Consider the following 27,444-nt stretch of genomic DNA (forward strand, 5'->3'; position numbering starts at 1 on the left):
CATGTTATAAGGCCCATGGACCCTCTCGGGCCCCTGGGCTACAGACTGTACCTTTAAAGACTCTTGTCCCAATTAAAGCCAAGCCCCGCCTCTGGAGCAGACATCCCATGAGTCATAAAGTTTGATGTCCTGCCCAAAGTTTAGACCCGACTGGAGCTAAACTTTTTTTTCTAGAAAGTGAGCTGCTGAGATTTGTCCTACGGACCATGTATTTTTCTCGTAAGAATATTCTCCAACACCTTTAACTTGGGCCGAGACTCAGAAACTGTGGGACTCTTCCAGCTACGCGTTTGTTGTGTTTTTCGTCTTTTGTGGCTGCGTCTGCCTTTTTTTTTTTTTTTTTTTTTTTTTTTTTTTTTTTTTTTTGTGTAAAAGTTGGGGCCGGACGACAACATAGATTCCTGTGTGGAGCAGATATGCGCTTTGTTACATTCACAAGTATGCCAGCAAGAAACAACAGGAAAGCGCTGTGTTTCACTGCAGATTTCGACAGCTAACACACTCTGGAAGAAAACAAAGTCCTCGGCTGTTTCACTTTAGAATGACTCGGGATAACTTTTACTGAGTCTCGTCGAGATTTCCAGATCTCCTCCTGCGTGAAGAAAAAAAAAAAAAAAAAAAAAAAAAAAAAAAAGTTTGGGATTGGCTCAAACTTTCTTTTTGTGAATTTTCTGAACGCGACATTTTCGGACATATAACGTTCGCAGACTGTTTTGGGACAATGGATCCGAGCCAGCATAACCCTCCTGCCGGACACCAAATCGTCCATGTACGGGGTGACTCCGAGACCGACCTGGAGGCGCTTTTCAACGCCGTGATGAACCCGAAAAGCACCATCGTGCCCCCTTCCGTACCTATGAGGATGAGGAAGCTGCCAGACTCCTTCTTCAAACCTCCTGAACCAAAGTCCCATTCCAGACAAGTAAGCCCGCCCTGTCTCTCCTCTACCCCTTCCCAGAAATCACGATTAAAGCTAAGGCCCATCCTGTGGGAGCTCAGGCCTACAGTACGTGACTGGTACAGTCAGTTAAAAGTCAGGCTACTTTATCCTGCTGAGAGCGCGTTTGTTTGCATCCTAAATGTAGGCTGCTGTATTTATTTATTTTTTATTAAGGGTGAAACGTTTATCATTTACCCTCACTTCTAAAACACCTCGTTACAATGTATATGGGTGAAAATTCCCAACTAGTTACAATTAAATTGGCAAAATCACTGAAGGGAAAAACAAGTCCCGTGGGGCCTGTGCGTAAAAGTTACTGAGTGACCAAAATATCCCCAAAGACGATTGTTTGGTCTGATTGATTGGTTGACCTAGAAGACAGGAGAATATTATTCCACTTTAAGTTATTTTGTCAGACTGGCTGAACCTACACAGGATAAGTGCAGTTATATATGTGTAAATGTTTTGGTTAGATCCATGAATGTATATTTATAGAAAGGCAGCAATCATGTGGAAATAATCAAATGACGTCAAAAATGAAGTTTTTGTAATCTCGATGATATGCAATGAAGAAATCATATGATGGTTGAGTTCGTCCTATTTACTCCCCCCCCCCCCCCCCCCCCCCCCCCTCCCCACACACACACACACCCGTCCTCCACCCTCCCCCACGTCCCCCCACAACTGTTGCCTGTGGTCTCTCTGGAGTTCTATCATCAGTGCGCATGTGTTGTTGTGCAGCCAGTCTGCGTTCTCCTCTGTCCCACACAGGCCTCGGATCCCCCCTCCCCAGGCCTAAACAACACTCAAACATGCCTCCACACGCACATGAATGGAACTTCTTACATACATGTGAAGTGATTATACATGAGAAGTGACTGAAATGTGAAATCTGTGTAACGTATGTAGACTTTTAAGTCAACAAAAATCACTAATCCTTTATGGCATGTGTCCTGTAGGTCTTTTAATCCGGCCTCAAATACACTATAGTATTTTCCAATCAAAATGAAAATATTTATTTTATATAATCTTTTATAAACACTTTATCTAGTTTTGTTGTGCCATGTATATAATGTTATCTCAAATTAAACAAACATTTATTTTTGAATAGCTGTAGTCCTTTTAAACTAGAGATAACAGCATACTTAGGCTTCAGACAAAGGTATGTCTCCTCAGTAATACAAGATGAACACACAAGGGAAGTTACATCATTACAGTATGCTATAGGACTGCATTCATGATGCCTCTCTTCAACCCCAAAACAGGCCAGCACTGATGCTGGGAGTGGCGGAGCGCTCACTCCCCACCATGTCCGTGCACACTCGTCCCCAGCCTCCCTGCAGCTGGGAGCTGTTTCTGGTGGCTCCCTGTCTGGCATGGCCTCAGCAGGTGCTTCCCCTCAACATCTTCGTCAGTCCTCTTATGAGATTCCTGATGATGTGCCTCTTCCCCCAGGATGGGAAATGGCCAAGACCGCCTCTGGTCAGAGATACTTCCTCAAGTAAGTGTGTCAGCAACAGATGTCAACTCTGTTTCTTATGTATATTTATTCTATTTGTTTATTTGATAGAGACAATGCACATTAATGAACATCAGTATAAACTACAAGGTATAAATATGTCAGATTGTAGCAGGAATGCTAATTTAGGCAGGTAACATAAAACAAGAACATTACAAGCAACAATATACAAACAAATATACAACACACAATATAGTCTTTTAAAACCTGCGAAGTTTGCAGATTAAAAGATTATGTTTTTGAAAATGGGCATGGACATGTTTTACTGTCAGCACTCTGCATCCTGATGAAGGTAATGCAATCAAAATTTCTGATCAAAGAGAAAGTGCTTTAGAAGATTCATTTTTGACCTGACAATACCAAGAGTAAGAAATTGGGCATTTGTTATATCTAATGTTAACCACCCAAGTACTTTATCCCTGCCATGGAATAGTTGGGATGGTCTGGACTTATATGTGGGAGTGGGGAACCTGCCTAACACCTGGTGTTGAGAAGAGTAATATGTAATATGTCCAGTCAGTGAAATGGTTGTATTCAAAGGGGGTCAAGACCTACTTCAGACAAAAAAGGCCACTGACAGTCTTTACATTTAACGTAATACTTAAGTATTGTCTTGACTTGTAACTGAACCTTTCAATGTGAAACTTATGAAGGCACAGGTTGAAAACTTGTTTTACGATTTTCAGATAAGAGGAGAAAATTTTAGCTCCCAGTAACAAGTCCAACCAGAGAAGGGGTCCTGAAATGAGGCTCTCATAGTACAGCTCTTCTCAGTGTACATCATGCTGACAATAATTTGCAAATCTGCTACAATGTGCAATTGTAGCTAATGTGCTCAAAAAAGACAATTGCAATAATTGAATTGTAGGTTATTAAATTTGGTGGCTCTTGCAAACAAGAGAAGTCTTTTGAGGAACTGCTGCTGTATGTGGTGTTTCTTTACTTGGTCTCAGGTTTCAGTAGAAACAATGGACCACTGTAGCTGCCCCAGACAGCAAAGGACAGACAGCTCTGCAAAACTCATCTGCAACCCAGCAGATCTCCTCCACATTAATGATCCAACGTCGTCTTTAAGAGTAGTAGGTGTGGGTATACTAGAGCCCTTTAAGGTTGTCACAGAACCTTTTGGGTTGTAATGTTTATTCTTATTATTCTTAATTACATTATTATGTATGTATTGGTCTGTTAATGCGTTCAGTCTCTGTAGTTCTGTGAAAAGATGGATTGAATTATTCATAAAAGTGCTGTCCTTGTCAGAAATTTATGTTAATATAATCTATTCATTGTGAAATGTTCCAAAGTTTGTGAAATGCTCAGCTGTTCATGTTTGGAGATGATTTGACATTGAATGTTGTCATCCTTATCCCTCTTAAAGACAAAATGTTGTCATAGGAAATATTATTCTCTGACACAGACTCTGAAAAAACACGATAGCCTCAAATTTACTTGGATCAAAAAAGAGCTTTCAGTCCCAGATGTTTTAAGGTTTCACATCTGGAGAACATCTGGCCCGTTTAGAGGAGGCTCTTCTAAAATTGTACAAAAGATTGTGGGGGGGGGGGGGGGGGGGGGTTGGAGAGAGAAAACACTCTCCTCATAGACTCTCCTAGGACCAGTGCAGTTGTTTAGAAACTGACTGATCGAAAGCTCTTCCAGACAATGAAGCAATTCGGTAAACTTTATTAAAGTTTAGTTTGGAAAATCCAGTCTTGTAAAAACGTATAGTTCAAACAATTGTTGCACTACTCGGTGCCGTTGCTGTTCATAGGAAAACATCAGTTACTTTTATTTATTAATTAAAACAATGTGTGATTTTTTTCCCCTGTTATATAACAATTGGGTAATTGTCAGAGTTTGAGTTGAGCTGATTGTACTGCTTTTACTTTGAAAACAGAACAGGAAAGTAGAGAGAGAGAATTGCTAGGATTGATTGAATGATTGGTTGGTGAACAGTATAAGACACAAAATGTACAATTGCAGTGGTGAGACAAGATTTGATACCGCACAACATTAATGAATGAAGGTGTGATTAAAAACACTTTTTATACAGCATGGTAGTGGAGACAAACATCTAAAAGGTCCCTTCATAAATCACAACTCAAGTCTTTTACACTCAACCAACCAGAAGAAATCTACAGAGACTGAAAGCATTTCACTAAAGTATATATATTAGTCATTAAATCACTGATAAATAAAACATATAAACATAGAATAAGACAATATGTTCACAATTTAGGTTTGCACCATATGTCAACAGAGTAGCTTTCTTGATACAAAAAGAACAGTTTATTCTAAATTCTGAATATTGTTGCCTGTTTAAAAAAAAAAAAAAGTAAAATAGTCCCAGAAAGTAAGACGTCAGATGATAGTGGGTCAAATGTTTCTACAAGTAACTTTCTGCTAACAGGCAAAACTGATGTTAAACTTATGGGATTGTAAAAAACAGCTGAGCAACTCTGTAAAGAACTGTGTTTTGACTGGGCTAGAGTGAGTTGTACTCAGTGTTTGTGTTCAAGTAAGGAAACCTGGAGGAGACATCTTCCGTACACCGCACATCAAAGAGCAGATATTTGATCTGGAATAAAGGCAGCCTCGGCAGAGCTGCTGGAAAAGACACTCCCCTATTTATAAACAGGGGTTGTCTGACCAAGACATGTTGCAGAAGGAGTGAAGCAGAGCGAGAGAGTGTGTGTGGGTGGGTGGGTGGGTGGATGGACGGGTGGGGGTGGGGAGTTGGTCACCAGCTAACAGAACCAAGCAGAGTGCAGGGTCTCACATTTCACCCAGTCGATCGCTGTTGTCGTTAGAGATATCAAATCAGGATCAGAGTTTTTTTAAGAATCTGTTTCTCCTTCCTGTTCTGTTGTTTACTAGTGTACACTTGGGAGTGATTGGCCTCTGTGAGTCACAGCAGCTCTGCGGATGCCGATGTCCCACTCTCTTTAAAAGCCCAGCTCCGTTTTGGAATGAATGGAGCTGTGGCGCTGTGATGGTGCCTCTTTTGTGTCAATGGAGTTAAATGGCAGCCATGTGGAGATGACTAGAAGAGGGGCCAAGAGAAACTCCGGCCCTCCCTTTGTCCTAGCAGTGAAACAGTGATCTTTATTCAGACCACAGGCCTGTTGAGACTCATGTGAGCCTTCCCAAAATAGACAAATGGCTGACATGAAGTTTGAAGATGGCGGGGAGAGAGGGCAGTGGCTTTCATGAGAGCTTAACCATGTTCTTCACACCTGAAATGTTGAACTCTTGTCAGGTTAGGAGTTTGGTATAAATTCTAATTGGTGATAAATGATTGACTTAATGCAAGTATAACAGTGATGACAGCTTCAGTTTGGTCTGCAGTTTCTCTTTTGAATAGTGATTAATGCTGAAATAATTAGCAGATCATTTGATTATTAAGTCCCCCAAAAATTTAGATATCATCTACATATATATATATATACTCTGATATTCTCAGTTTTCTATTGTAAGTTGATAGGCTTTGGCTTAGGATGTAGTGATGAAATGCTGATTAAAAAAACATGAAATTAATTAAATTAATTAATTAATTAAAATAATAGGTAGCTGTAAACCTAATGGAAATAGGAGTCAGATATTAACAGTCTCCTGCAAAATATATCTCCATTTTGTTTTGGCTATTACATAAAAAAACGAAACCCTTAAGTTTGGAGAAGACTGGGAGAATGTCAACAAAGTCTGTTGACCTTTCCTCCTCTTTCTTCCAGCAGTTTGCTGTGGCCTTTGATTTATGACAGCAGGGGCAGGGAGGTTGGGTCACCTTGCTTGGTGCTGGGATGGGGGAAGGGCCAGTCTCCAGGGCTGGGTCATAAACTAATGAAGGTTTCTAATTTAGACACACCGGTGAACTAGGAGGGGTAATCACTGTTTCCGGGCACTTATTAAATGCAGCTTTGAATGAGCTTTTAGTCCGTGGGAAGTCAGCCCTAAGCAGAGGAAAGCTTTGGGGGAGTAGCTATTGTCTGCCCTCAGGGGCAGGTAGAGCCATGTGTTGATGGACACTTTTGTCTCTTCTCAGTTGGATTTTAAACTGTTTTGATGAGCCTGGTTTCCCACAACGAGAATGACTGACTTTGTCTTCCCATAATTAACTTAACAGTGACTGTAAATGATTAAATTATTCACTGTGATCACATTTGATAAGTTCTTACCTAGCTTCAATGTACACTATCTAGGGTTTCATAAACATCTGTTGCACTAAATGGAAGTCAAGGCCCCCATTAGAGCAGGAAAGATCAAAGTGACTTAGACCTTATGCTCTTACTGTATGCAGCCTGTGTCCGTGCAGTGCTGATTTAATATAATATAATATCATGTTTTTTTGAATTTTCAGCAGACATTTGTACCTGATTGTAATATTCAGGTTATAAACTGTTGGGTCTTCATTTAATATCCACAACATTTCCCAACTGGGCACAGAAAAAACTATCATTGGATTCTTTTTTATCTCAGTCTCTTTACACATCACAAGACTGGGACTGTTTACCAATGTCTTGTCAATTTTTTCTATCAATATTGTTGTGAAATGATCAGAGTAAAATAACTGACATATTTTCATGCATAAATATAAACCGAATAGCTTATTTAAACACCCACAGTCCATTGTGTGACACATACACAAAAATGCAGTGGTTGTTAAAATAAAACATTTAATACTGTCCAACCCCTTCAGAGGATTGCCTGATGAGTGTGAATGCTGTGCAAAATGAAGCTGTCATACTTAGCATCTAATGTAAACATCATACTACCTAAACATTTTCTGTATCGATTGTTATTTACTTCAATTCTGGGTAAACCTTGAGGTGATCAATATGTAAAATTAGATTTCAAACTAAGCTGTTATGAACCGACGCCGCTCGGGTCAGTCACAAATGGCGCTGGGAAGACCGGGCTGTAAGCCTGCGTGAAGCGCTCATTTGGAGCAACTTTGTGTTTGACAAACTTTTGGTTTATTGACCACACACAGACAAGACCCTTCCTGTTCAACTGGGGCCTGTCAGCTCAGTACACAAATGGGACTGTGAGAAAGTCAGGCTAGTGTTTACCAAAGTCTTGATGTAACACCTCTGTCCCAGACATCAATGCCTCCACTGTCACTGAGGGCATCACCACAGAGATGTAGTATCTGAGAAGTGGACCCTCTCAGGTGGGATTTAGAGTTCCCGAAAGTACTCAGACTTGTAGCAACTAATGGCAACTGAATAGTGGGTGAATAACAAAATAAAGTAACATATGTATGTATGTTCTCAGTATGAAACTACTTTTACTATTTAAATATATGTATTTACCTATTAATAACAAGTGTGATATTGCAAGGGCATCTACTAATTTTATAAATCAAGTGCTGATGTAGTCTGGTCAACTTAGTTAGCCACAGTTTTTGCAAAAAAAAACTCTGTGGACTGACTGATTAATCTTTTGAGCTATAATCAGTCCTTGCACTTGGTGAATTAGTTGCTTCATTAGGAAGCAGGATGATACAAACACTCCTTCAAAGAGAAACTTAAAGCTACAATAGGGTCACAGAGGTCGCTTCAATAATCTCTCTTGATGATGCCCTGCTGATAGAGAGGCAGCCAGGCATGCCCAGTCAACCAGAGTGGAGATGGTCATCCCCATCTTAGAGGCCTGATTACATCTGGCCTCCCTCAGTGCGCTCTTTAGTCATCGGCTTCAACCACCTTCCAAGCATATACTCCCTGGGTGGAGCCCCTGTGGCCTGAGGATCCCATTTTTAACATTTGACAACTCAGCTGTGGGGTGTGTTTCATCATTGCTGCACTCTCCATAGCTTCACTCCCCTGTTCTACACCAGTGAAATGCAGCTTTTGACATCTGGCTCTGAAGAGAAACAATTTCAGTGGAAGGAGCAGTCGATCTGGCTTCAAATCTAGCTTTGATCTGCTGTTTTGACAGGTAGCAGAGCTACTTCGCAGACATTTAAACTATAGCGCTGACTTATTTTTGGCTCGAGTTTTCTCCGTAAAGCCTGATGTAAATGCCACAGTTTTCACGGGTGTAAAAAGACAATGTGCGTGTTAAGTTTGTTGAGCGACTGTGAGATGAAGTCTGTGAAACAAGTGCAGTATTCATACTTCTTCAATGGGACCTCTTAATGCACATTGAAATGATTCTTTAAAGCGCAATTTAGCAAAAACTTTGAATTCAGTTGCAGTCTTTTAAATACACATTTGACTACCGATAGAAAGTAGAAGTCCTATCTTGAATGATCTTAGGATGAGAAAGACACACAAGTTGATGGGGACTTGCTTCCATATGATCAGCACTCAACAGAAAAGTTGTTGCATTTAAGCAAAGTCAAGTTTAACCTTTATGGGAAAGGCACCCCTCCCCCTTCCTCAGCAAGACACATTATAAATAACGTCGGAACAATAAACGCCAGCTCGATAATTGGGCCATCAGTCAAGGAGATGTCAAGTGCCTGGGTGGATCAAGAGTCCTGCTCTGTGCTCTGCGGAGCCACAGTCAACCACGATGACAGCTTGAGCAAAAATTAGCAAGTAAAGCACCATACTACAGTCGTCCCACTTGATAATGGGTCGCGTTTGAACCACAGTGCTCTCCTTCGCTGCAGCACCTGGCCATTTACAGACAGTTTCCCATGAAGAGGAGAACGACGGGTTACATTTACATACTGCTTTGTGAGCAAACTGCGCTTTGAAAATGATGTCAAGCACTTGACAGACATTATATGAAGCTGGCGTCTCATCAGTGAAGGCTTGGAAGGTGGCTCTGTGTTTTGTGATTTGCTCCTTCATGAAGATTAGCCATTGTGGCTCAGTCAGTTACAACTGATTCTAATAGTGATAAATTTTAATGGCAGCAGTAAAGTAACCGCTGCTGGGGCATAATCCAGCTCTCTGCTCTCGATCCATGTGCTCAGTATGTACCCAGCATGAATTCAAGCTGAGCACAGCCGCAGTTCTTTATGGGGACGTTAAGATAGCACCATCTTAATGTTTTGGCATCACAGTGACAACAACCCAAACTGAAATGTGGTTGGAAAACCTTGAATGTGTAAACACTGCTTTCAGATGTATCTGCGTTTGTGGAGACGAGGCCTGACCCACAGCCATTTTTCTCTGCCCTGCCCCAGGGACGGAGTTTGGGGGGAGGGTGCGGTGGCTGTCCTGCTGAGCTCGCTGTGGTGTCAGAGACATGTAAAGACAACACCGAGCAGTTGTGACCGTGGAGGTTGCAGATCATCAGCAATTCCTAACAGCAACTGGTGGCCTCCAGCCGTCCCAACAGTTGCCATGACATTGTTTTGTTTTATGTTTCGCCTACAGGAAGCGGTGTATAGCCCTGGCCATATAGGGTTCAGGGCAGGCTGAGTGAATGGATTATCTTTTAGTTTTAAAACCTGGTGATGAATTACTGGCTCTTGGTAATTCATTTACCAGTTCTCTCAGTTCCCACATACAAGTTCTTTGAATACAGTGCAGCACTGGCTTGGAAGCTTTCTGATTATCATCGCCTCTGTTTTGAACTGAAGCTTTGTTTACAACTGTTTTGATTGATTTTGAGCTACAAAAGTTAGCATCTCTAGCTAGTCTTTGATAGAAAAGTCAACATTTGTACTTTCAATTGTGCTAAGACGAGCGCAGCTTCGTGGAGGGGGCAGGAGAATTTATAATCAGAGCTCTTGGAGGCTTTGAGGTTGTTTATTTCCATCCATGTTTTCCAGTTGTAGCTTTTCACTTCAGCATTGGTGTACCAGGATGTGCAGGCCTCTCATTTACGATAAAGCCTCCCTTCCCTCATCTCAGTGCTCATCTCCCAGTCTCCTCCCCTGTTCTCCCCTCCCCTCTATAATAAATGTCATAGTTTCCAGAGTGGGAAGGAGGCAGCGAAGGGGGCAGGGCGGGCGCTTGGAGTGTAACAGGACCACAGTAACTCATGCAGCCAATGGAATTCAGAGGGGTTGCTTCCGTAGATGTTTTTTTCCTCTTTCACTCTTTTTTTTTTTTTTTTCTTTTCTGTAGTTGTCTCACCCCGCTCACTGTGACCCCTCTTTCTCAAGGGGCCCCTCCAGTCTGAGCAGTTCCAGCTATTTTGCTTGGTTTGTGGTGTTTGTGTGTGTGTGTGTGTGTGAGGGCTGGGGGAGGGTTTGGTAGGGGATTTGGCAGCTCCTTTGATCAGTAAAGCATAAACAAGAGGGGGCTTCAAAATGGGTTGCATTGTGTGGGGGGGAGGAGTGCTGAGTCAGGCCCTCTCGCTCTCTGGCCTGGGATAGAGAGCAGACAGGCAGGCCGGGATTACCGCAGAGGCCAAGAGAAACTTTTCTGAATCTCTCACTTCACCCAGCTGTTCCAAAATCTGGGCTAATGGCGCTCTGGGATCAAATTATCAGTGGGTTGTAAAGAATCAGAGTGGGTGGAAGAACACATGCATAACATGATCTTTACAGGGTACCATAGATAGATTGCTGGGGGTAATATTTAATTCAGTGAGAAATATTTTTGACACATGGACTCAAATAATTCAGCCACTGCCACATTATAAATGTAAGAGTTGTGGTTGTTGCATAAACAAGCTGCTGGAGTTTGGTGCCTATTTGTTTGAGATGAGGGGGGTCCCTTAAATGGGATGGTTCAAAAAACAAAAAAACCCCCAAAAAAGAACAAGTGAATAGTGGGGTTTTAGGTCGTAGCTCAGTCTGTGCCTTTGTCAAGCAGGTGAAAGCTTTGTAAATGTGGCGCCAGATTGTTAAAGCCCCTGACACTCCACAGTGTCCGAGCCGCTTCCAGGAAAAAGGACCCCCTGCGTTGAGCCCTGGGACTGACCCTCCCTCAATAGAGAGGGTCCTGCTCGGGAGAGGAGGGCTTCCTGTATTAGCTTTCCATCTTAATCAAGCAACAAGTACCAACAAAGCACTAATTATCAATGCCCTCACAGAATGCGACACAATGCCACCTCCCCCACTCCCCACTCCTGTCCCAGCAAAGATGAGCCATAAAATAGATGGAGCAACATTGTTTGATGTTACAATAGATGTTTTGAAACCAATCATAGCCTCCTAGACTATTTCAAGAGGAAGTCTTCATCTTACCTACAGTCACAGATGTTTGACTTGTCAAAGAGTAGACTCGTCTACTCTTTGATTTTGTCTTAATCATTTGTGACTTTGTTTTAATTCAACACAAGGCACAGTGAGTCAAATCCAAAGGGAGAATGAAAGCCTTGTGTGAATCTATATTGAATTGTGGGTTCACACAGGGTCCAAACAGACACAGCTGAGTTTGGCTTCCTGTAACAGTCATCGTTTACAGAAAGCAAGGGTTAGATTCAGTGTTTTCATCAAAGAGCTTGTTGAAACTGCTGTGAGTCATCAGTTCCTGCATGTGACCTGCCTTCTCGCAATGATATGGCTCCTAGTTTGAATTTACATATTACCGGTGGTGGTATTTTTTCTTACTTTTTTTTTTGTTGTTTTTGTCTTATCTTGTCTTCTTACAGCCACATCGATCAGACCACCACTTGGCAGGATCCTCGTAAAGCCCTGCTCCAGATGAACCAGGCTGCCCCAGCCAGTACTGTGCCAGTCCAGCAACAGAACCTTATGAACCCAGCTAGTGGTATGCACACATTGACTTGAATTAAATCAGAAGCAGCACATGAAATGTATTACAAATCATATTAATCATATTGTGAGTTTTTTGGCCTTAAACCCAGAATGAAATTTATGTAAAGTTATTTCTGGGTATTTTCTTACTTTCATACATGTGGTGGAAGTCAGGAGCTGTCTAGTCTAGTTCTTACATGTCACTGAGACTCGGTGTATCTCAGTTCTGTCCGTGCAGTTGGAATTTGCCCTAGGTGAGGTAAGACTGAGGTAGAACGTGACAGGTCCTGTCTGACATGTTTGGGAGCTCTGTGACTCACTGATTACAGAGTTTACAGATGAAGTATCTCTCCAGTCGTCACTGTGCTGGCAACCTATGGGAAAATCTGAAAAATAATAATAACCAAAAACTTGACAAACAGGCTTCTTTGTTTTCAGTGACAGATGATGAAAAATGATTTGTGTCAAAGATGAAAAATAATATTATTTTGGATTTGGATTTCCTTCAGCTCATGTAGTCTTTTTAGTTTTGTCCTAGCAAGTGCACATTAGCATATATATATTTATATATATATATATATCTGATATTACAGCCTCTACTTAAAGAGTGTCTATAACAACATTATGCAATAATTATGTGAGCCACCAACATCTCTCCAACAGTATTTTTACCTGTCACCTGTTAGGTACTCTCCCTGAGGGCTGGGAACAAGCTATTACATCAGAGGGAGAGATTTACTACATCAACCACAAGAACAAGACCACATCCTGGCTGGACCCACGACTTGACCAACGCTATGGTGAGTTTGGAATAGACAGGGATTATTTTTTTTCATTTGTTTAGTTCTTGATTAAGCAAAATACCATGTATGTCCTATTTATTTAATGAATGCAGGTCACCCATAGGCACAGCAAAGCCATAGCTGCTTAAAATTAGATTGATATTCACGTATTACATTAAAACTGTAATTAAATGAGTTGTAGCAGGAGCTGTCTCTGCAGTAAAGAGTTTGTTAGACATTTGGTGTTTGTGACAGCAGTTTACTTTCCCCTGTAGAAAGCTCTATGTAATCCAAAAAAGATGTATCACCGCAATTGTAATGGTGAGTTCAAGTCTGTATGATTCATAGTTCATTTCGCCACACGGCATTGTTTTGGAGTGACCGTACAATTTGGTTGTTGAAACCAGATTTCACCTAAACCTCACCCTCCAAATCTGCACCTAACCTTTTGTCAGCCATTTTAGTGTCGCAGCAACAGCTGAGTTGGCCATTAATCCCCCAGGCCGAGCTAAAGTTTGACAGCTAGCTTTCAGTGTGTGGTAGCCAGGGTCGGTGAATTAGTGACAGGACCACGTACATGTGTTGAGACTTCTCTGTGTCCATGGGAATGAGCTAATCCTCCAGTTGTGCCAGGAAGACTTCAAGAGAAGAAGGTTCCTGCTTATGTCACTCTGACTCATTTACGCTTCAGATGCTGTCCCTTCATTAAAGCAGTGTTCCCCAGGGTAGCTCACCCCGGTTCACAAAGGCAACATGTGTGAATCAGCACGCAGCCTGTTATCCTGTTTAATTTTGGGGTTACTTTTTTTTTTTTTTTTTTTTTTATCAAGCCCGGGCACTTAAAGGGCAGGTTTTCTGTAAGCAATTGTGTATCTCTGCTCTGAAGGCAGGCAGGAGAGTTCAAAACAGAGTTGTAAGGGGAGTGGGGCAGCTGGGAAGAGATGGCGGCTGTGATCGGCAAAGCTCTTTGAAGATTTATAAGTCTTGAACACACAAGGCTGCTAGGCCCCTGAAAGCGAGTGAGAGGGGGAAAGAGACCATGTTAACTCATTATATGCCATCAAACATAATTTTGTTTCACACTGGATAAAATCTTTGCTGCACTTAATAATTCTAATGGCTCAGACTTATACCTGTTCTTATGTTGCTTATCCGCTGCTGTTTGTACTGTTTGATCATTTAGATTTTTAGAGAGATTTCTAAATGCTATTCGCTTCAGACAACTTGATATTTTACATGTGGCTCTGAGCTTAAAGAAAAACCTTATTTTACAGTTTTTTGTTATTTTAATCATTTTGGGGTTTTTTTTTTTACACATTTGTGCATAGAAATTGTCTCTTGTGCATCTGAGATCTCTATACTGCTGCTATGTAGGTCTCCAATCATAAGCCAGCTGCTTTGATAATGGAGGCTAATTTGAGCTTTGAGAAGAAAAGCAGCACAGCGCCTTTAACTGAGGGTTGTTGCCGGCTGGCTTTCCCCTGCGTGAGGCCCAGTGCAGGCACAGCCCCATCCTGCTGTAGCTCCAGACAGACTTGAATCTCTGCCAGGCCTCTTTATTCTGTGGTCCAACTCTTAATCTGTTCCAGACCTTTTCAGTCAAAGAACTCCAATGTGAGAGGGGAGGTGGGGGGCAGGGAGAGGCAAGGCGAAAGGGGAAGAAAGAAAAACGGAGGAACAGAGGGAAAATGCCGACGGGATAAGCATGCATCCTCTTTAACGTCCAAGGAGGTGGTGAGCAGTGAACAAGCCATGAGTGCTCTGTGGCTGAGTTCAAAAGGGGACTGGCCTATGTGGATATGTTGTTTTCTGTACATACTACTCTGGGAGCACAGTAGAAACATATTAGGGTGATAGTCAGGTGCGCAAAAAGACAGATTTCCTCTGGGAGTTGAATGTTTTGCTTTGATGCCTTAATGTATGTCATTCCTCTAAAACATCACCATGTGATGTTTTTCTGCCTCTGCTGTCAGAGGACTTCACCAGAAAAATTAGCACCTTTATTAATGATGTCACCACCATGAAATACTCATCGTGTAAGGAAGCAGCAGCGCCTGGAGGTATCCAGTCATGTGGACACTGTTGGTTTTATCTGAGATTTCTGCATCCAGTCCAAAACAAATAGACCCTCTTAAGATTTGTTTTTTTGTTTTATAATTTGGGGTTGGCGTTTGGCAGGGACACCTTCCAGATGATTTTAACGAGAGTTGAAGGAATAAAAAACGTTCTTATTTGTGTAGCAGCTTAATCTATAAGCTTTGATTCTGTAAACAAAATGGCTGTACTTAATCGGACAGACATTTAACCATTTAACTTTAACCTGTTGTGTATTGAAATAATTCCCTGATAGGCTGCCCTACACTGTTGATATTGCCTGACTAAGTCTTTTTCCATCTCCTTGCCATTCAGAGCCAAGTCAACACAGACTGGCTTTACTCAGACCTTACTGATGATAAAACACAGGATGATAAAACAGGGTTTGTATCACATCCAGACTGTTTCCCCACTTATCTTGACGCTAGAAACGCAACACCTTCTCAAGAGGCCTTTTTCTAAAACTTGTTAAATTGACAGCAGACAAATATTTACCAAGCCTTCAAAGGTGCTTTGCCCTGGTCACATAGAGAAACTTCCCACAGCTGGCACACCCTCAACTCTACCTGCCCCAGGTGATCTTGTGGTGTACTATGCCTGCCAGTGTGATTTCCTGATAAGGGCCTGTGTTGCTGGCTCGTTGTGTTGCAGGAGTGCGTGAAGACGACAAAAGGCAGACGGCATTAACTTGTCTCTTATCTGCCTGGCCCACTAGCTATCGCCGCCCGTATGTGCCACCCCTCCAAACTCACACACACACACACACACACACACACACACACACACTTCTAAGCCAGTCTTCTAAGTCTGGACTGGGCTCCTTTTTAAGCTATCACTCTGGCCCTGAACTGAACCTGTCCTTCGCTCCTATCTCACCCGCAGATGTAATTCCTTGCTTCGATATGCTCATTGTTTGTGCATAGTTACTGTTCGCTGTTTGGTCTGTGAGGTGGTCCTTGACTTGGTGGTACAGCAGAAATGCAGCTGTAAAACTGCATTCGGCAACATACGTTGTGAATCAGTGGATCCGTTTCTTTACACCCCCTTCATGTCATAATGCAAAAACTAAAAAAAAATCAAAATGCCTAGAGTTTTTCTAAGAGTTATGCAAAGGCTACCGGCTTCTTTCATTTTTTTCTTCTATTTACATGGTTTTGGCCATTGTTTCTATCTGCTATTATAACTTTTTAATCACCAGTGTGATGCTTAGATCTGGAAACATGGTGGTTTCAATACAATACATCTGTTGGGCAAGAGACATGAGCAGGCAGACTATCAGACAGGCTGTAAACAAGCCACAATTTATCCTAACCGCTTTATTTGGAGGTAAAACTGAACTGGACATGTCATTTGAAATAATAGTTGCACAGGAAAATTGTGCACACACAACTGCAGAAAGGTAGGGAAAATCTGGTAGGTAAAAGTTGTACATTTTGATGGATGTTTATAGTGGACAACAAGTTTTCACTTTCTCCTCCAATTAGGGTTGACTGTCTAGTCGTCATTTCTTGCCCTGTCAGAACTTCCTTTCAGCAATGGTGACACGATGAGTGAAGTTTTCATACAATCGATAGAAATCGTGGTCAAAACTACAAAAACTAGTTTGAAACCAGAATTTTGGCATTAATGTGTGGCCTTGTGTATCAGTGGATCTCTCTCTCCATATGCCTCCCTTCACTTTGTTCAAAGCTCAGACCTTAACAGATCTACAGCTGCTGACATGGCCCATGTGCAGCACTTCTGTTTTGAGAACAGCTAATGGTGCCCTGATGGTGGAGTGATCCAGCCACAAAAGACCTCAGTATCTGCCAAAGATAAGAAGTGGCGAGAAGTGACACACTCTCCCATGGATTCAATTGATGTGTGTGGGAGAGAGGAGGCTCCTTCATGACTCTGTGTGTGTGTGCGTGTATGTGCTGGGGTGGGGTTGTTGGGGGAGGCAGCGTGGACAGAGGGAGAGGGAGGGGGGCAGGCTAGGGGGGGGTGTTGGGAGACGGAAGGCAAGGCAGGGTGGGGCCTCCAGAGCTTCCCAGGGAGAGCCCTGCGCTGCGGTTCATTCAGCCTGTGAGACAGTGTAAACAGTGATTGAATGGTGATGAGAAAGGTGCCGGGGCAGGCAGGACAGCACAGGGAGAGACAGCCCCGCATGAATATTGTGCCCTCGTCAAGGCTTTGTTTTGGTTGGTGCTTCGAGCGCATAAGCAAACAGCGATCCTCATTGGTTCCATTACTGTTACACCCCTTGTGTTTAAGCACATTTGCTTCTCTTTCTCTACTACAGTGATAAAACGTGTGACCTACTTTGCATGCATAGATTGCAGCATTTGCTGTGCTCCCTCATACTCATGTTTATTATACCCACCCCCACTAGAGTGAAGAATAACAAAAGATTTCACCGGGGAACAGCTGTGCTTTCAATACACACACATTTGTTCTGATATTGTTAACATGTAGTCGGCTTGTTAGTGCACAATGCAGTTACATTTGTTGGGTGAAAGAACTTTGAAGCTAAAGTTAAGTGCAATAGAGTGTTTACAGAACCTGATGTGGGTCTATTTTAAATGAATCTGTCTGATTTACATACTGTGCTCATACTGAAGCGGACCCATCAGGTCAGGGCAAGGACGCAGTCAGTCTGGAGGGATAATCTGCGATTTGTTTAGGGAAAAAAAAAAAAAGTACAATGAAAGGATAAGTCATGACTGATGCAATGTACAAAACTAACAAAGCCTGTCTTAGTCAGTGAGTGGGAGGGGATCAGGTCTTACAGGAATAGTGATTGTCTCAGACGCTAGGTGGAAAACTTGTACTGGGACTTCCCTTGCCCGACACAACCTGCTGCACTGGCTCCAGTCTTTAACAAGTTCACCATGTAGAAAAAACAGTCAAGTTGTCAGGCTTGTTAAGCAGCGTTTAAATGCAGCCAAGCATTGAAAGATGTAGCTGCATTAGCATATTCATAGACTGCTGGAGATCCAGTATGTATGACACTACAGGTCAAAAGATTCAGAACGCCACCATTTCTCCAGTTTTTATTGACAGCAGTTCAGGTCCAGTGAATAACCCTAAATGGTACAAAGGTAAGTGGTAAACTGCCCGAAGTTAAAGGAAAGGTTTAGGTCACCAAAAACCGTAAAAATGTAAATTTCATAGAAAACAGTCTTTTTCCAGGGTTTAAGAAACCAGTTTCCAGCTTTCCTTGAAAGTCTTGAAGGTTAATGTGAGCATTTCCTACAGATTGATGACTGAGAAACCCTCGCTCTGTATAAAGGCAAACTGTGGTACTACACCCTCTGATGCATTATCAGGGCGATACTGTACTGCAGGAAGTAGTACTGTGTATTGGTGTAAGAATGGTGTGAAAAAGACACGTAACAAAGGAAGACAGACTGGTTAGTCGGGCGTTCATCCTACTGCAAGAGAAAGAGCCAGAACATTTGAGGTAAAAAACCAGTAGGTGGCTTCACGTGATGGAAGAGCAGCACAGTTTCCAGACAGAGGGTGAAAAGCAAGGCAAACAGCAAGTGCGATACGTGTGGAAACCTCTGCAGCAGCGTTGTGACGAACTTTCTGAGCAATATTTGATTTCCACTGTAGAGTGTGTTCAGCTGCTGAATGAAGTTTAGTTCAACAAAATCGGCAGTTGTTTATTGATTCTCAGCTTTAATTTCAGAAACACTGAGACATTGAATCATGTAAAGTTAAATAACAGCTGGAAAAATGAGTTGCTCTAAAATATTTGACTGGTAGCATATGAATTTTTGCATCTAATTATTGGAAATTGTCCTGGTTAAAACTGCATGTACCTTATTAGCCTAAACAGAAGAATGGGGAAGCCAAAGACAAAGGTGTCCTCACCTGCTTAATTGAGACCCAGCCGATAAAAACTGTCTTGTATATTCTGTAGAAGGAGGAAGTGCTGTATTCAGACAAAGCTGGAATCACCACTTTAAGATCATTGTCCTAGTAATAGACTAGTAATAGACAATTTCTACAAAGTTTAAATTTGCTGTTAAGAACCTCAGTATGCACCTTTTAAAATGAGCACCGGTGTCTGTGCACCACATATTATACTGACAGTAGTGACAGATTTGAACTCTTGTCTCTTTTACAGCCCTGAACCAGCAGAGGATCTCCCAGAGTGCTCCAGTGAAGCAGGGAGGCCCGCTGCCACCCAGCATCCACAGTGGAGTCATAGGAGGCAACAATCAGATGAGATTGCAGCAGATTGAGAAGGAGAGGCTGAGACTGAAGCAACAGGAACTGCTTCGGCAGAGACCACAGGTCAGGAATCAGAGTTAAAACATCTCAGAAATTTTCGGAGGCTTTTTGGGAAGTATCGCGGCCTCACTGAGGAACAGCTAACCTCAGAAAGGTCACAAGGTCAATACTTTCAGCATGTGTTTATCAATCCATCAGTGTAGCAGGAAGACGCTGGACCTCTAATTGCCAGCAAACTGTTTATGTAGTCAAACATAATGTACATCTTGAAATGCCCTTTTAAATCTGAGTCATCATTCATAGGTATAGTGGTGGATCTCAAGCCCCTTTGATCTGTCTTTATTGTTACACCGCCCTGCAATGAAGCCCTATGAGTCATCTGTGGTAATTTTATCACTTCCTAACGGTGATGTGTCACAGTGCCGCCCACACAGGGTGGTGCAGGCGAGTCCAACAGTTTACTAAAGGCAGTGTCACAACACCAGAAACAGAGCTTTATGATTATGAATGACGGTGCTGGTGACTTTGTTTACCGTGACATTTCACATGGGTTGTTTAAAGTTCACAGTGTAAGAAGTGCCCTGAGTCTGTGCATGCACCAGGCTGTAAAGGGAAGAAAGATACCGTCCTCACTGACAGTTCTCAGAGCATGTGCCCTGTAGGCTTCAGTAAACTGGTTACTGTCGACTTTGGGAAACATCATATGAAGAAGAAATCTGGTTTCCATTATAGTGTAAGAGAAACATGGTCAGCACAGATAGATCTGCGAGGGGACCCTGATTTCTTAGCCATTCCAAAACCTTGCACAGCTTTCTAATTTGGATTTTATAAGATCATACTGTATGTGCACAACAAAGACCTCATGCATGTACACAAAGGGTTGAGAGGCACTGGTTAATTTTAGCGCATGTACTCCATTTCCTGTCTTCCTGCCTGATTTCTCCTGGTGTCTTGTGCACATGTTAATAGCGACAGTTACAGAATCCATTAACTGTGTAAGGAAAGCGTTTCCTTTCTAAGGATGACACGTGAGCAGCTCAATTATCCAAACCTCAGATATCCACACTTACCAGTTAAACAAAGAGATGAACAGAACAACAACTGCAGACCACACTATATACATCGAAAGAGCCTCCTCCGCCTCTATCAGGCTAGATTCCAGTAAACCCCCAACTCCTGTAACTTTTTAGATACTACAACAGATGTTTCGATTACAGAGGCCTTGGTGTATTTTCAAATATTGTAGAGCATGAATATAGGAGGAAATTGTGTAATCGTGCAGGCTGTATGCTTGTGTAGGGAGTTCAGCTTTAGGGCAAAACTTGCCACGCCCAAACGTATTCCACATGGCAGAGCTGTGATGAAGACCTGGTTAGGTCGAGTGCCGATGCTGCTCAGTCATGCACAAAAACAGAGCAAATAAAACCATAAAGGTTGTTTATAGTACACAACCCTCGTAATCCTTCCTAATCAAAACCAAATTGTTTATATGTGTGCAATTCTGGGACAGATCTTGACAAGGAAACACCTTCAAGCTCTGTTGCTAGTTCATCTGAAGTGAAAACAGAAAAAAAAAAACATGTCATTACTTCATAGAGGCCTAATTAAGGCTTTTCATTCATCTTTTTGCCTCAGAACATTGTGTCCATTTCTCCTCAACCACAGCCAATAAAAGCCTCTACTAACCACACAGTGTCTAGCAGCAATTTTACAAAACAGCTCATCTCATTGGCTGCCTCCTCTTTGTCATCTATGACCCTGTAAAATTTAAATGAGATCTCTCCGGTCAAGTCCTTTCAGCTTCCCGTAGAAGGACTCAGAGGGAAGGAGGTGAAAAAGAACAACATGACTTCATATCCTCAACCTTATCTGATGCAGCATGTGTAGAAAACAATTGTCTCCAACTGTGGTTGGCCCCTCATGTAATTTGACACTCTGTATGGGGAGAAATGTCGAGCACCATGTTGGCTGTCTGTGCGTAATTCCTCGGTTTATCATGTTATGCAGTGACAGCAGAGGAGCGGGGGTATAAGGCAGTTCTAAAATATTTTCATGAAGCTGTAGCTGTGTATAATTAGCTTCTGAGGTTAGGGGTGGGGTTGATTGTGTTGCTTATGGGTTTTGTGCTTTATCGTCTATAGGAACTCGCTCTAAGGAACCAGCTGCCTACCAGTATGGATCAAGATGGTGGCACAAACCCTGTGTCCTCCCCTATGGCCCAGGATGCCCGGACCATGACTGCCAACAGCTCTGACCCATTCCTCAACAGGTTGGTTTCATGCATAAGCCAGGGATGTTCTTCTGCAGAGCAAATGGGGGGAACTTTCCCCCAGTGCAGTACAATTGCAGCTGAGTCAGGGCTCCCACTCATCAGACTTGGATGTATCCTGTCTGAGGGACTCTGTGTGCTCGGCTGTTTGAGTTTGCGCTCTGGTGAGAGCTCCCTGAGTTACACAAGTAGTAAAAACAGAAGGCCTGTCTCTGGGCTTAACCCTCTTCACATGGTAATGACTCATTCAGACCAGCAGCTCTGTGCTGGAGTTCATTGCACAATGATGACCTCTGGTGTACAACTGCTGCACTAAAGGCAGTCAGAACCTAAATGGTGGTGTAACCCTGAAAACATTATATAACACCACGCTTAATTCAAAGTGGAGACAGACAATTTCCACAACTTGAGTAGTAAAGACACAAAACCTGATGGACTGAGACTAGACCTGAAAGGAGCTGTGAGTAGGGGAAGGGACAGGAGGTTTTCCTCGCTGTCTGTGAATGCTGCTCCGTGGCACAGTTCCTAGCAGTTCAAGCTCTAGTTCTTCTGTAAGGGGACGAAGTGAGTAGAGGGCTGAATAGCAAGCAGGCCATGAGAACATGTGGTCCAGTCAGTAGACAGGCCAACCTAATCTCCCCTCCTCCCCGTTGCCTCCACTCCCCTGCTCTCACAATGGCCTCATTCATCCTGCCTCTGCCATACTCTGCCTACATATTTTTCCTCTGCTAATTAGTATAGGCTTGTCAAATGTCCTCTCTCGCTCCCTCTTTGTCTCTTTTGCCCCTTTCATCGTTGCTCTTTTCCGTATATTCCGCAACAGAGGGCGAAAAAGCGCAGCTCGGTTTCAGTGGCGTCACTGTGAATTAATCACTATAGTCATTCCAATAGATATAACTGTGGAAACATGCATGTATGCAGAGGGTCCCTGAGGGAATTGAGGCCACACTGTTACTTCTCAGCCTGTGTGCTTTTAATAACTGAGTGTGTTTGTTTTGTGGGATTTTTCAATGAGATTCACGTAGCTCAAAGTAGAATTGTGAAGGTCATTAAGGTCATCCTAAACCCTGCAGAGACAAAAAAGCTTTTATTTCCTGCAGTCTGATGAAAATCATGATGTTAAGTAGCAACTGTGCAGAGCTTTTAACCCACACTTCTTTACTCCTGTATCATCAGCGGGACCTACCACTCCAGGGATGAGAGCACAGACAGCGGCTTGAGTATGAGCAGCTACAGCGTCCCTCGCACTCCAGATGACTTCCTCAACAGCGTGGACGAGATGGACACAGGTGAATATGATCACTTACAAGACAGTGTGTTCTGGATTTTTAACGCCAGCTGATAACTACACAGTTTTACTGTAGACTCAGTTGGTAGTTTATTAGGAACAACTGGCTAAAACAGTCTCACACAACAGCCCTGTAGTAAACCCTCCTTCATCAAGATCCTTACTCTTAAACGCTGTTTAAGAGAGGTGTTTTATTTTGGAGGATGTGGTGCTGTTATTTAACCATCCTCATTGATATAAGAGGGGTGGACAAAAATATTGCAACACCTGTCCACATAACGCAACACAATTTCACGGCACATAGTTGCAGCTGGCTTGCACTGGATAAACGGCCAGCTGGTAACTCTGCATTCACTTCATGTTGGAATAAGGAAATGTCTGATTGTTAACAGCTTCAGGTTGATATTGCAGTATTGCTAAATGAACCACTGAATTGCATAACAGATTTCTAGTCACTCATCAACAAGTTAAATCAGATATAACCAAACCCTCCTTCTTAATTAGCTGAATCAGCTGTAGCTGTGCTAACGGTGGACTTTAATTACATTGCACTGATAATGTCAGTGACTTCTTTCCACTGTGTAGCTGTCAGAAATTCCCCAATCCCCTGCTCATGATTACAACAGAAATCTGATGTGACTGTTTTTTCCCACTTGGCTGCTCATATTTATGGTCTGTACAAAAAGAAATGAATGTGGTGCAGTTATGAACTATTATGCACTAAGCTGACTGTGGCTCAGAACATCCTCTAGCTTGCTCAGTCAAATCATTTCAATATCCTTCTGTTCATCAGGGGACCCGCTTCCACCCTCCATGGCAACACAGCCCAGTCGTTTCCCCGACTACCTGGACGCCATCCCGGGAACAGATGTGGACCTGGGCACCCTGGAGGGTGAGAGCATGGCGGTGGAGGGCGAAGAGCTGATGCCCAGTCTGCAGGAGGCCCTGAGCTCTGACATCCTCAATGACATGGAGTCTGTGCTGGCAGCTACCAAGATCGACAAGGAGAGCTTCCTCACATGGTTATAGAAGACCCGAGCAGGCTGCTTCTTACTCCTCTCCATACACTCTGAACTGCTGCCTGCTCTAATCTGTGAAGGATTCATAGATGCTATTACAAGACATTTCAGCGAGCCTCTCTGGACTTCTGTCTCTGTCTCGGCGTGTAAGGCCAACCTCCTTTGAGGCAGTATTGTTCTGCTCTTTTCTCTTCACTGGTGTGTTATCTCTTTATTTTGTCTGTGTCTTCAAGGCTGGCCCATGAACAGACAATTACGCAAGGGTCCCCAAATCTTTCACAGTGAATCTAGGGCATCTTTACCTAGAGCAGGGGTCGCTCCTTCCCCTGGTCTCCCCTCATAGGTGAGCTGGGCAGGTCCATGTGTACTCTTCTGCAAGGACTGCCCTCGTCAGTTATCGCCTGGAGTCTCTGGCGCCTCTTTTTCCTGCAGTATAGCGTGAAGCAGCACTACTTAACTGTGTTTGGGACTATTGCATATAGCTTGAGTAGCTTTATATTTGGCCTTGTAAGTTTTTCTTGTTTTGTTTGTATTCAACGAGCCTGACAAACCAAAAATGATGTATTTGAAGCATAAAGAACAATACTGATTTGGAGTAAAGGTAATGTGAGGCCCAGTTTGGACATGTTGGCTTTGCTGGGGGAGGGGAGGGGGTTAGGGTTGGAGCCTGGGGACCGACTACATTGCTGCTTGGCTGTGCCAGCAAGTCTAAGTTAAACCTTTGATAGATCAAGTGCCTTCAGTTGTATTTTTTGAGACGCAAGCACCACGAACAATTACCAAGTTTCTGTAATGCAGCAATAAGCATTAGGCTGTATTCAGCCACACAAACATCAGCCACACTTTCCTCTATCTAATGTTCAATAATCAGAATTGTATTTTTGTTTTATAAACACATTATGAGGGGATTTAGGGATTTTTTTTTAACCCTAACTTCTTTTTATCTCAGTCTTATCAAAGCCTAATCCATGATTCATTCTTTGTTTTATCTTTTTAGTACTCTTTTATTTTTAGGTTACTACATATGTATGATAGCTTTAGATCAAATGGCATTTTGCTTTTGTTTTTAAATTTCTTTCATAGATGAATTTATACATTTAACAGGGTCGACTGTTATCACAGCACCTCACTTCACCCAGATGAAGTCTGCCAAGGCACAGATTGATTCAGTTTTGACTTTTGTTTTTTTTAACCATCTAGCTGAGTCATCTGTCGTGTCTGATTTACTTTATACATATTAGTGTGATTGTTTATTTGTTGATCACATGCAGCTTTTACTATCTTTCCTAAACATTAACCAAAAAGGCAGATCTCTTGGCTAAACAAACTATAGCTCTTTGATCAATTACACCTTACGACAACGTACAGTATACAAGAGTTACAATGTTTGAAACTGTCTTCCTAAAGAGGGAGCTGAATCCCTCTGCGCGATGCTGTGCTGTGTGTTGAAAAGAGGGGTGTATAGACTACAGCTAGGACAAGTTTAAGCAGGTTTAAGAGTCATGTCGAGGGGTATTGTAGAAGGCCAGGGTTTGACTGACGGTGGTGAGTTATGTGGATTGTTAATTTTTTTTTTTTTTTTGTGGAATAATTAAGAAACAATCAGTTATTATCTCAGTCAGGAATTGTTGTGGCAGATTCCAAAGATGTTTTTGTAACACCAACACTTATTTTTGCTTCCATTTTCACAGTCCAGAAACGGTATGATTTGTAAATCAGCCTCTATATGAACAAACTGTATAAGCTAATGAGAAAATGATGTAGGTTTTAGTGTTGATGGACACGTCTGAATAGGTCTAGCTGAGAGATTGTTTTTTATTTTGTAGACGAGATGGTTGTTTTGAGTGACTAACCCTGAGATTTGAGGATGAGGTTTCAGAACAGAGAAGCAAGTGTTTCTTCTATAAGCGTTCACATGTTTACATGCTCTCTGATTAAGAAACTGCTACAGCTGCAGTGGAGACGACACACTGACAATTCTCTCATAATCACATTATTTTGATGTTTACACCATGACTACATTTTTTAATTACTGCAGTAACCTTTGAATAATCAGCCTGCCGTACATGTCCTCGGTTGAGGCCTTGCAGGATGTCACAATGATTCTGTTGCCAGCCAATACTTAATTGGTAGCATTAACTTGACGGAACAATTTTTTTTAGATCCGAGAACATGAACGTTTTTTATTCTGTGTGAGAATTTTTTTTTTTTTTTTTTTTTTTTAGTTTTGATTTTATTGATCATTAAATCATGTGTTGATGGTGGATTAAGATGGATAAACAGTGTTGGTGAGAACAATGCAACTAAAATGAGTGGTACACTGCAGTGCTTGTATTGCACGGCTACAGAGTTTTCATTTTGATGCAATGATGCATTTTGTCACACAAACCTGATTTTATGCTTACTTAGTGTGTAATTGTCAGAGCATATTAGCTGTTGACTGTCATCGTAGCAGTAGAACTAATCACACAAGTTAAAAGATTTTGTATTTAGAGTTTTCTAAATGCACATGAAATGATTTATATTCAGTAATGATCTATTCATTTTTTGATAGATATGTGCATGTGTTTTAGAACAATAAATTCTGTTACATTATATCTTTCTTCATATGATACTTTGAAATTGGCCTAAAATAAACTATATACTTTGTGGTAATATCCCTTGTGTGGTAATTCATTGTTCGTATTTGGAGAATAAACTCTAAACTCACTGATATACTTGTTAAATACAATTCTGCATGTGGGTTAATTGACCATGATCTATTGACCTATGATTAATATTCATGAATACCTTGAGTAACCACGCCTCCTTGAGTGGCGGCTGGTCACTGCCCTCTAGCGGCCACAGTAACAGTAAGGAACATACTCGTAGTTAGCTTTTCATGTCAAATTCTGTTCTCATGGCCGATATACATCTGTATCAAAGTGTCTCCACTGGTAAAGACAAATGACGTGAGTCCGGAAACGTCAACTGACAGCACGGAATAAAAGACAGAAGCCCCCTCACACAATCAGTGTTAGCATTGACAGAGTTAGCATGCTGTTTGTCTGCTGCCCAAGTCACTGCATCGGCGCCTTATTTCTGGGCATAGTCTTTGTAACAGCGTGCGTGGAAATCCTGCTCTTTACTCCAAGTATACCAGACTCTGCAGTTACGCTGGATTTCCATTTCAAGCTTATCACGTGCTGCTCCGTCACTGATGACGTCAGCAGCCACAGTGAGGAACTGAGACATGAGTCAAGAAGCGAAGTCACGTGAACACAATATCTACCACTTCCAGGGAATACAGTTTCCAAACTTAAGAATTCTGTTTAGATTTTAAAAAAAATCATAAATTCTGTTCTCTATAGTCTTTCGAATATTAAAACTTTATTTGTAGATTTATTGTATACTTTTCTGCTAAAAACAAAGCAAAGCAAGAAAAAAAAAAACCTCACTGTTTTTCCTCATGATTCTTTTGTCACTGTTTATTGCCAAGGTGTTTAAGAACCCCCATCTACATTTTTTTATTGCTTTTTGATTTTTTTATATCATATTTTGTTCTTATTCTACATTATATCTTTATAATGGTTATAAATATTTGGTAAGATATGTACTAAGGTTTATGGTATGGTGAACGTATGGTGAACGCTTTCCAATCTCAAAACAGACGGATAGAAGTAACACACTTATAACACATCTTGAAGAAGATGCACAGTGGTGGTG

The 27,444-nt window shown here is 42.0% G+C and overlaps 1 protein-coding gene across 1 annotated transcript; it reads left to right on the forward strand.

Annotated features, from left to right (window-relative positions):
• Positions 1–154: 154 nt before the first annotated feature.
• yap1 (Yes1 associated transcriptional regulator) lies at positions 155–26,394 on the forward strand. The gene is made up of 8 exons (XM_071495659.1): positions 155–922; positions 2,206–2,441; positions 11,961–12,079; positions 12,753–12,866; positions 19,057–19,226; positions 21,305–21,432; positions 22,609–22,721; positions 23,514–26,394. The coding sequence occupies exons 1-8, from the start codon at positions 722–724 to the stop codon at positions 23,747–23,749; spliced, it is 1,317 nt and encodes a 438-aa protein (XP_071351760.1). The 5' UTR covers positions 155–721; the 3' UTR covers positions 23,750–26,394.
• The last annotated feature ends 1,050 nt before the right edge of the window (positions 26,395–27,444 follow it).

This window comes from Trachinotus anak, unplaced genomic scaffold (genome assembly GCF_046630095.1).
Source record: "Trachinotus anak isolate AG129_WGS33_773 ecotype Australia unplaced genomic scaffold, CSIRO_AGI_Tana_v1 ptg000014l, whole genome shotgun sequence".
NCBI lineage: Eukaryota > Metazoa > Chordata > Actinopteri > Carangiformes > Carangidae > Trachinotus > Trachinotus anak.

Bases quoted from the DNA above. Each gene is read 5' to 3' on its own strand.
- yap1 (XM_071495659.1), top strand. From the start codon at position 722: ATGGATCCGAGCCAGCATAACCCTCCTGCCGGACACCAAATCGTCCAT. The intron at 923-2,205 runs GTAAGCCCGCCC...ACCCCAAAACAG, and splicing joins CAAAGTCCCATTCCAGACAA to GCCAGCACTGATGCTGGGAG. The intron at 22,722-23,513 runs GTGAATATGATC...TCTGTTCATCAG, and splicing joins CGTGGACGAGATGGACACAG to GGGACCCGCTTCCACCCTCC.